At 46.3% G+C, this 9,957-nt stretch overlaps 1 protein-coding gene across 1 annotated transcript; it reads left to right on the top strand.

Annotated features, from left to right (window-relative positions):
- The first annotated feature begins 2,169 nt into the window (after nt 1–2,169).
- On the top strand, nt 2,170–7,909 carry LOC123430663 (very-long-chain aldehyde decarbonylase GL1-5). Its single transcript, XM_045114516.1, has 10 exons — nt 2,170–2,298; nt 2,406–2,629; nt 2,714–2,946; nt 5,453–5,672; nt 5,839–6,214; nt 6,308–6,415; nt 6,743–6,943; nt 7,025–7,123; nt 7,230–7,406; nt 7,478–7,909. Exons 1-10 carry the CDS (start codon nt 2,239–2,241, stop codon nt 7,637–7,639), a joined length of 1,860 nt encoding a protein of 619 aa, XP_044970451.1. The 5' UTR covers nt 2,170–2,238; the 3' UTR covers nt 7,640–7,909.
- Nucleotides 7,910–9,957: the final 2,048 nt, after the last annotated feature.

Here is a 9,957-nt window from a genome sequence, read left to right as displayed (position 1 = left end):
ATAAACCAGACGAGGACCGACGCGGACGGATATCAAGACCATGGCACTATATATATGTATAATAATAAAAAAATCATACAAGTATGAAAATTATACAAGTAACCATCTAAATCATACAAATTAGTTTTTTTTACAAAAAGGATAAGAACAAGAGGCTACCAAGGTGGTGTCGGCGACAGGACGGCACGGGCGATCAACGACGATGAGGACGGGTACAGGAAGGCACTGAGTAAACCACACCTACACATATGCAAACTAAGAAGTTAATTTGAGCTCACATTGCATATAAATCAAATAAAACTCTCACACAATTACTCCCAAACTAAAACCCACAAATCGCCATACTTATAGAGCATGAAACGAGCTAAACTAGTGGTGGGAGATGAAAGGATGATGTTGCTAACCTTTTAGAACACTTGGATAGATGAGGTGCTTTCAATCTTGACAAATCTTGGCAAAAATGAAGGATGAACTCGAGCTTGGGGAAGGAAACGGAGAGGAGAGAAAGCTTGAACCTGGGTTGGAAGAAGTAGAGCTTTATATAGGGAAGACTTTAGACCCGGTGTATATTACCAACCGGGACTATAAGTCTATACTTAGTCCCGGTTGGTGATACCAACCGATACTAAAGAGGCTCGCAGGGGTCCCAGACTGCCGCAACCCCTTTAATCTCGGTTGGTATAATTAATCGGGACTAAAGGTCTCATTTCAACCAGGAGTGAATTCGATCGTACCCCCGTCCGCTCCTAGCCGTTGAAACCGGGACTACTGCTCACATTAGTCCTGGACCCAAACCCAACAGGGACTAAAGGTCCGAATGAATGGTCTGTGTTCGCATATGTTCAAAAGTTGTGTCGAACCTTGTTACGATTCTTCCTTATATGTGTAAACATGGTAAAAAGGGAATCCAAAAGATAAAGCCCACACGTGTGGGCGTTTGCAAACCGCCCACACGGATGGATAGCTCTCCGTTTATGGTTGCACGTATCTTGGCAATTTCTGGCAAATTTTTTATGCCATGTAGGAAGGGGCTGGTGTGTGGGCGTTTATCAATTTTCCCACATGCTTGTTTCCCGCACATAGAGCTCGCGGTTGCCAACTCGACGTGTGACGGGACTGGCGTCGCGCCCACACGCCTGCATGCCTGTCAGTTGCCATGTCTTTCTAGTGTTACATGGAAACTGAGTGGAACTGTCGTGACCGCATGCCTCTCAGTTGCCATGTGTTACATGGCAACTAAGTGGAACTGTCGTGCCCGCATGCCTGACAGTTGCCATGTCTTCCCAGTGTTACATGGCAACTGAGTGGAACTGTCGTGCCCACATGTGTGTCAGTTGCCATGTCTTCCTAGTGTTACATGGCAACTGAGTGGAACTGTCGTGCCCGCATGCCTGTCAGTTGCCATGTCTTCCCAGAGTTACATGGCAACTGAGTGAAACTATAGTGCCCGCATGCCTGTCAGTTGCCATGTCTTCCTAGTGTTACATGGCAACTGAGTGGAACTGCCGTACCCGCATGCCTCTCAGTTGTCATGTCTTCTTAGTGTCACATGGCAACTGAGTGAAACTGTCGTCGCGCGTCCACACGTCTGTTAGTTGCCATGTATTTTCCAGTGTTACATGGCAACTGGGTGGAACTGCGGCGCGCGTCCACATGCCCGCACGCCTATGAGTTGTCATGTCTTTCTACTGCTACATGGCAATGCAGTTGTTCACACATGACTACTACTCTTGAGCAACCATGGCAAGTGTAGTTGTCCGGACATGACAACTGCAGTAAAACAAACAGTTGCCATGGCTCGCAGGCCGGATGTGCGTGTCGCGAGAGCATGAGGCTGGACCGTGTGCGTATTGACTGTTTTGTTCACACGCAGACATGTGACCTGTTTTTCTTACACACCATATAAAACATGTGAACAAAACCCCTTAACACCCACGACCCAAAAGGAAATCGAGTAAACCGTAACACAAGTTCTTTTGCCTTTGCAAAAAATCTACCTCGACGACAGAGGCACAGAGCTTCCGAACACAAAATAAAACATTTTGTGAAAAGAAAAGCGACGGAGGCTGTCATTTAATGTCGGTTCTGTCCCATATGCACATGCACTCTCGAACTCTCGAAGCCACACCAGCCGAGTCTATAAATTGATGGAGCTGCCAGTACCAAACGGAGAGGTTAGGCCTTCCCAAGTTTGCAGAGGAGATAAGCTAGCAAGCCGCTCCAAGGCCCCAGGACGCCATGGCCACAAACCCTGGCCTCTTCAGCGAGTGGCCATGGAAGAAGCTCGGCAGCTTCAAGGTATGTACCCGATCTAATTTGAGTCATCATCACCGTGCACTAGCTAGTTTAGTTTATCACCCTAGCTTATAGCTAATCTAATCCGGCCGGCATGCATGCGGATGAAGTACGTGGTGCTGGCGCCATGGGTGGCGCACGGCATCCAGCAGGTGGCGACCAAGGGGTGGCGCGAGGCCGACCTGGGCTACCTGGTGATCCTCCCGTCGATGATGCTCCGGGTGCTCCACAACCAGGCCTGGATCACGGTGTCCCGCCTCCAGAACGCGCGCGGCAAGCGGCAGATCGTCGACCGCGGCATCGAGTTCGAGCAGATCGACCGCGAGCGCAACTGGTACGTCCATCGTCCTCTTCTTCTTCTTCTACCTAGCCGATCGACGTGAATGAAAGAAACGGCGCGTGCGTGCGTTGCGTGCAGGGACGACCAGATCATCCTGAGCGCCATCCTCTTCTTCCTGGGCGCGCTGCACCTGCCGGGCGGGCAGAACCTGCCGCTGTGGAGGACGGACGGCGCCGTGCTGGTAGCGCTGCTGCACGCCGGCCCCGTGGAGCTCATCTACTACTGGTTCCACCGCGCGCTGCACCACCACTTCCTCTACACGCGCTACCACTCCCACCACCACGCCTCCATCGTCACCGAGCCCATCACCTGTAAGTATATACTAGTATGTCTCTTCACACTGGTTCCCTGCGTGCGCTTGCTACTACTAGCTCTTTTTACTGCACCTCGGAAAACAAAAGCTCTTTTTGCTGGAGTGCAACGCGTATACTGCGGTTGCCTTTAGAGGGCGCCGATGAGTATATCTTTCCGAAAGGACATGGGCATGACACCTTTCTTTCGAACAAAATCAGGAAAGCCATGAGATCTGGACCGGCATCGATCAGGTCGACGTCTCACCGGGTCGGACTGACATCTTATACTAAAAGAAACTTCAAGAGCTCGAATTAACTGAAGCTCAAGGTCAAGCCGTAGAACATGGCTTGTATTTAGGTTGTAACGATCTTAAGCTAGTTTTAAGCTAACTAATACGATAAGAAAGAATGTAGCGTACCAACTAGATAGGGCACACCACTACTTATTGTGCATAATAGTTTTTAAAATAGATCTAGAAAAGTAGGAGTAGTTCTTAAATCCATAAAGTACTACCTCTCTGCACTATTACTATAAGATAAGACGTTTTTGATATTTCAATATGGACTACATATAGATTGAAATGAGGAAAAAACTCGTTAAAATTTGTCTACATACATCCAATCAAGAAAATAGTCAAAACATTTTGAAATTGTGAACAGAGGGAGTAGTTCCTAAAAAACAATCCCTGTGCTGGAAATGTATATTTAAAAAGAACACCACATAGCATTTTAGAGATTAAAGAAATACAAATTCACTCAAAACTAGTACCAAAGCTTCACACCCAATTTTCCTGAAAAAACATATACATTTGATTTTGATTTTTTAATTACTATTTTGCAATATATATATATATATATATATATATATATATATATATATATATATATATATATATATGGTCGCGCTATTCGTCATCTTGTGAAAGGTAAGAAAAAGAAAGTATGTGAGGTAAGATTACGGCCTGACAAAAAGAAAAAGTAAGATTGCGGCTGATAAAAATAAAAGGTAAGATTACGGCCTCACAAAAAAAGAAATACTCTCTTCCGTGAAGGAAAGTATAGACATAAAATTACCTCATGCATGTGAGAAATTTACGTCCTAACCAGGGTGAAGAATAACTTATTCCTCACCCTAAATGTCTAATAGAGTATCTATCTATATATATATATATATGCACGTACACTGTGAGGAAAAGAAAAACTTATCAGCTTCCGTGTAGAGAAGAAGGCGATCGAGTTTACGGTAATCCATCTCTGAGCCCGTGCTCATTTGAGCCCGTTGAACAGTACAGCGGTTTGGACTATAAAAAATATTCAAAAAAAAAATCAAAATTTTTGGTGGTAAAAGATGCTCCTATGTGTGAACTTGTTGTCAAATTTTGTGAACTTTAAACATTCGAGGAGCTCGCGACAAAATCAGGCATGAGTAGTGTGATTTTCAAAATTTTCTCAGACATCCGAATTTTGTCTTTTTTGTCATGAGCTCCTCGAATGTCCAAACTTCACAAAATTTTACCGAAAGTTCATACATAGGAGCATCTTGTACCACAAAAAATTTTAATTTTTTTTAACATTTTCTTAACCCAAAACGGCATACTGTTCACGCCCGGGCTCATTTGAGCCCGGAGCCAAAACGCCGCATCCGTTTACGGTAATCCATCGAGTTTACCTATATACACATGTGATACCGTACCTGAGCTCATGTTTACAACCTTGATAGACTGACAGGCACACATGATCCTAGGCGATTAATTATGCACACAAGAGAGTAGGAGTACGTACGAAACCATATTCCGGGACCATTTGGAGGTTGAGTGAGTGCGTCCGTTGCCGCGTATGCATGCTTCATTTATGACTTAACAGAATGAAGTACTGCTGCGGTGCTGCCTCACTGTCACGTACCCGCCACGCACCACTCACAACTTTCGCATTGACCCCAGCCCATAGGACATACAGTAGCACGTAGCGTCTGGACAGTGGTCTCTTCACTGCTACGTGTCGATATTTGCAACAAGGCCTCTTCTTGCCAGAAACTTTCTGCTATATTGTTGTTCAAAAATATATGTCTGAAATTGATAAAAAAGAGTTCTAATGTTCTTTGTACTATCATAATGTTTGATGCATAAGAAGAAAACAGAAGAAGAAGAAGAAGAAGAAACACACAAGACAAACAGTTTTGAAGAATAAATTTCTGATATGAGTACGCTCCAAACAAACCATAAATGTATAGCGGCTCATGGAGTAGTAGACGTCTTCAATAAATTCACATTCTTGAACAGTCAGACAAAGCACAGTAAGTGCATGACTGGTTTTTTTCCTGCAACAAGATGGCAAGGCATCACTTTCCTGTCTTGTCCACAGTAAGTAGAAAGACGTCGACATCCAATTAAGACAAACTGCAAGCTTGTCGGTTGCCATGCATGCCAACCATCCTGCAAAACAGTTTAATCTGTTTCAGGTTCTTTCTTTTCATTTTGCTGATTAAGATAGACGAGATGTTACTGATCTTGTCATGTTGGTGCAGCCGTGATTCATCCATTTGCCGAGCTCGTGGCCTACGAACTGCTCTTCGCGATCCCGATGATCGCCTGCGCTCTGACAGGAACTGCTTCCATCATGACGTTTGAGCTCTACATGCTCTACATCGACTTCATGAACAACATGGGCCACTGCAACTTCGAGCTTGTGCCCGCATGGCTCTTCAAATGGTTCCCTCCCCTCAAGTATTTCATGTACACACCATCGTAAGTACTCCCTCTGTCAAAATAATCAAGCTGTTTCAAACCATTCTGAACAATGATCAGCATCAGTTAGTTTACATTTCTCAATAGAATCGGAGTAGCTGTTTTTGTGCAATGATCTCATCTTAGTGTTCTCTGTGTGTTGATGTGAACTTCTTCAATGTCTTAGGTTCCATTCTCTCCACCACACCCAGTTCCGGACAAACTACTCTCTTTTCATGCCGCTCTACGACTACATATACAACACAATGGACAAGTCGTCAGATAAGCTGCATGAGAAATCACTCGACAACAAGCAGGAAGCCATAGATGTGGTTCACCTCACCCATCTCACCAGCCTGCAGTCCATCTACCACATGAGGCCCGGGTTCGCCGAGTTCGCCTCCAAGCCGTACGCCTCAAAGTGGTACATGCGCATCATGTGGCCTCTATCGTGGCTCTCCATGGTCCTTACATGGGTGTATGGTTCTTGGTTCACCGTTGAGAGGAATGTCATGGAGAAACTAAGGATCCAGTCATGGGCCATACCAAGATACAATTTCCATGTAAGAACTACTATCTTGTTTTTCACATGAGCCGAGAGATGGGTTATGCCAATTCCCAATTATCAACAAATGACTAACCATTTCGTTCTGCAGTATGGGTTGAACTGGGAGAAGGAAACAATTAATAACCTGATTGGGAAGGCAATATGTGAAGCTGACAAGAAGGGAGCTAAAGTTGTTAGTCTTGGACTCCTGAATCAGGTAGTACGTTATTTTCTTCAGCTGTCCAAACTTCAAACAATATCATCGTCTTAAATCAAGTGGAATATTGTGTATCAAACGTCCAAACTGAAACTTGGAAAGAAATATCGTTAACTATTAATCAACTCTGTAACTTCTGAAAAAAAAAACTTCTGAAGAAAAATCTTTTTTTTTTTTTTTTGCTCTGGTCTGAAGAAAAAACTTCAGTTAGAGATGCGCTGTAGCTAATGTTGATCGAACAAGATGCATGAAGGGAAAATTTAGAGATGCAACATCTATTGCTTATATAACGGAATAAGATATATGATCATTTGTTTGAACCAACAGGCCCAGAGCCTCAACGGAAGTGGAGAACTTTATCTACAAAAGTACCCAAAGTTGGGGTTAAAATTGGTTGATGGAACCAGTCTAGCTGCTGCAGTGGTTGTCAACAGTATTCCACAAGGCACGGATCAAGTTGTTCTTTCAGGAAACATTTCAAAGGTGGCTTGCGCTGTGGCAGCAGCTCTGTGCAAGAAAAATATCAAGGTCAGATGAATATTCATTTCCCCTCATCTTAATCACAGAGCGGGACAAGGTATTTACGCTAACGAGAACTCTCTTTTGCAGGTCACAATAACAAACAAGCAAGACTATCATTTCCTTCAGCCCAAAATGCCAGAAGATGCAGCTGACAACCTAATATTATCAAAAACCGGCATCGCTAAGGTAAGAACGATATTATGCATGTCTGGGTTAGTGGGCATCATATGACTATATAATTATGGAGTATCACGTATGATCAGCTAATGGAATGGCTGGTCGAATTTTGCAGGTGTGGATAATTGGAGAAGGTGTAGATGCCGCTGAACAGTTGAGGGCACCGAAAGGAACACGGTTCATCCCGTACTCACAGTTCCCACCAAGAATGGTGCGCAAGGACTGCTGCACATACTCGACGACTCCAGCAATGAGCGTGCCTAAAACACTGCAGAATGTTCATTCGTGCGAGGTAATAAGACGCTCCCGTGAACCTCGCGCTCTGCAACAAGTAGACAACTAAACGTTTCAAAAACATTTCAGAACTGGCTGCCAAGGAGGGTGATGAGCGCGTGGCGCATCGCTGGGATGGTTCATGCGTTGGAGGGATGGGACGAGCATGAGTGTGGAGACAAGGTGCTCGACATGGACAAAGTTTGGTCTGCTGCACTTCTGCATGGGTTTCGCCCCGTTACTGAGGATTGATGGGTCTGGTTGCATTGCAAGTCGAGTGAATAAGCGCTACGCAGATGAAGATGCCGTATGCTCGCTGGAGCCATGCTAAGGAAGATGAAGAAGCAGACGTATTGGCTAGCAGAAGAGTATAATTAAGTACTAGTTTGATCCACCAAGGTTACTTGGTTAGCGTACCATTACTGCATTATTCGTCTCCTATGGTATGAGTTGATGACTTGGTTCAGCCTAGTAGTATTTGTAATGCTATCAATAAATAAGTAAATGTACTACGACGGTCTATTGGTCTTGTGCAGTTCAACAAACCAACAGCAGACAACTCCTGTGGTACTTGACGGATGCAAACATTAAAAAAGTTTGACCAATTTATGATACCCTCCGACAGTAAGGCCCTGTTTGTTTAAAAATATTAGGATTTTTTTAGTTTCAACTAAAAAGTCACTAGTCCCTCTCTATTTGGCTATAGGGACTAAATATAGACTAGAGGTAATTAAATGACATGTTAAAAGACCAAGTTACCTCTATTAATGGACTAGAGGTTATTAAATGACATGCTAAAAGTAGGGGCATTGTTGGAAAAGGTCTCAAAAAGTCCCAAAAAGGCTCTCCCTTAGGGATTTCTTTCTTTAGTCTCAAATGCCCACTTTTAGTCCCTAAAAGTCCCTCCTGTTTGGTCTAGATGGGACTAAAAGCGACTTTTTTTAGTCCCTACATCAAAAGTCCCTGTAAACAAACACCCCCTAACTCGCTGGCGAGCTCTTTGGAAACATTAAACGTCGGTGGTACTAGCAGTGTAGCATTGCGGCACTGGTATGAACAAGGACTTCTTAGAGCATCTCTAGCAGATACTGCAAAAACGCGAAAACTGCAAAGTTCCGGCGAGTTTGCGGGTCGGGCCCAGTTTGTTGCGCAGAGCAGACTCTGCATCTGCAGCCCGGCCGCAAACGCTTTTTGCAAATCGGCAAATGTACGCGGGGGTAGGCATAAAAGCCGTTTGGCCTCCCATTTGCGGGGCCAAACCCTCATGTCCGCCGCCGATCTCCTCCCTTTCCTAGCTCCAGCCGCCCGATTCGCTCGCCATGGACGCCCATCGTCCGCATCTGGAGCAGGAGCGGCGCAGGTGCGTCACCGTCGATGCCGCACGGAAGCGGTTGCCGCATAAGTGGACGGGGAGGGGGCTCCCGGTGCCGGCGTCGCTGCTGCGGCAGGAGAGTGAGGAGTTCGACATCCGCCACGGTCTCGTGCCGGCCCCCGCGCCTCCCGCCGCACCCACGCCTCCCGATTCGCCATCGCCGGAGTTCGAGGAGGGGAGCTCCTCCGGCACCTGGACCCTCTCCACCACGGCGTCGTCGCCGTACACTCCGGCCCACGATGTCGCCGTCGACGAGGACGACTTTGAGATCTACGATCCGACCGCCTTCGAGGGCTCGGTGGCCCGCGAGGACTTCGTCCCCGAGGAGGTCCTCGCCACGGTGACCGACGCGGTCGCTCGCGCTCCGTAGAGGAGGTCGAACACGACGCCAAGCACCGTCATCGTGAGGTCGACGTCGAACAGCTCTTGCTCGAGCAGGGCCACCGCCACCGTGAGAAGGAGGCCGCCAAGGCGCGCGAGAAGGGGAGATCCGCCGTCATCTACGTCGACAACGACTCCGACGAGGAGTGAATGCACTCCGGCGACGGCGCGGCCGCACCCTGCGAGCTCCGGTGAGCTAAGTTTGGTCTGTTTAGGGTTAGGGCCACGTCTTCGAGCGCATTTTGGCCATCTATGGCAATGTTAACCTCCCCCCCCCCCCCGCGCGCATGAGGTAAATCTTAACGAACAACGGATGAACTAGTATTGGATGAACTAATCTCCCGCGTAGTTTGAATGTTTAAATTTGCAGTTCTGTTTGCCGTGTTTGTTCTGCGCAACACGTTTTTGAAACTGCAACCCAGTTTGCACTGGACTGCAAACTGCTTTTGCAGTTTCAGAAACTGCAGGGTCTCCTAGAGATGTTCTTAATACTGTCCGCGACCACCGTCAGCAACCCATGTTCGAATAGTATGGTCATGTCCACTGGCTGCCATGGTATATGCCTTCCGGGGATCTCGACGCAACGCAGACGGCGACGATCAGGTGTAAACCTAGGTTTTTTTAACTCGTAAATCGTAGGATTTTGGTACGTGTTGGGGTGGAAAGGACAACCCTCTAGTGGTGTCTCATCATATGCACTGGATTCGGAGACTTTAGCAACAATCCATTATTTGTCGTCTGTCAGCTGACGGCAAAGTAGGCCTTTGCGGCCAGCTTTCATAAAACAGATGGTAAAGAAGGAACTCATGACAAAGAT

Source organism: Hordeum vulgare, chromosome 1H (genome assembly GCF_904849725.1).
Source record: "Hordeum vulgare subsp. vulgare chromosome 1H, MorexV3_pseudomolecules_assembly, whole genome shotgun sequence".
Lineage (NCBI taxonomy): Eukaryota > Viridiplantae > Streptophyta > Magnoliopsida > Poales > Poaceae > Hordeum > Hordeum vulgare.
This window is presented reverse-complemented; position numbering and strand designations above follow the sequence as displayed.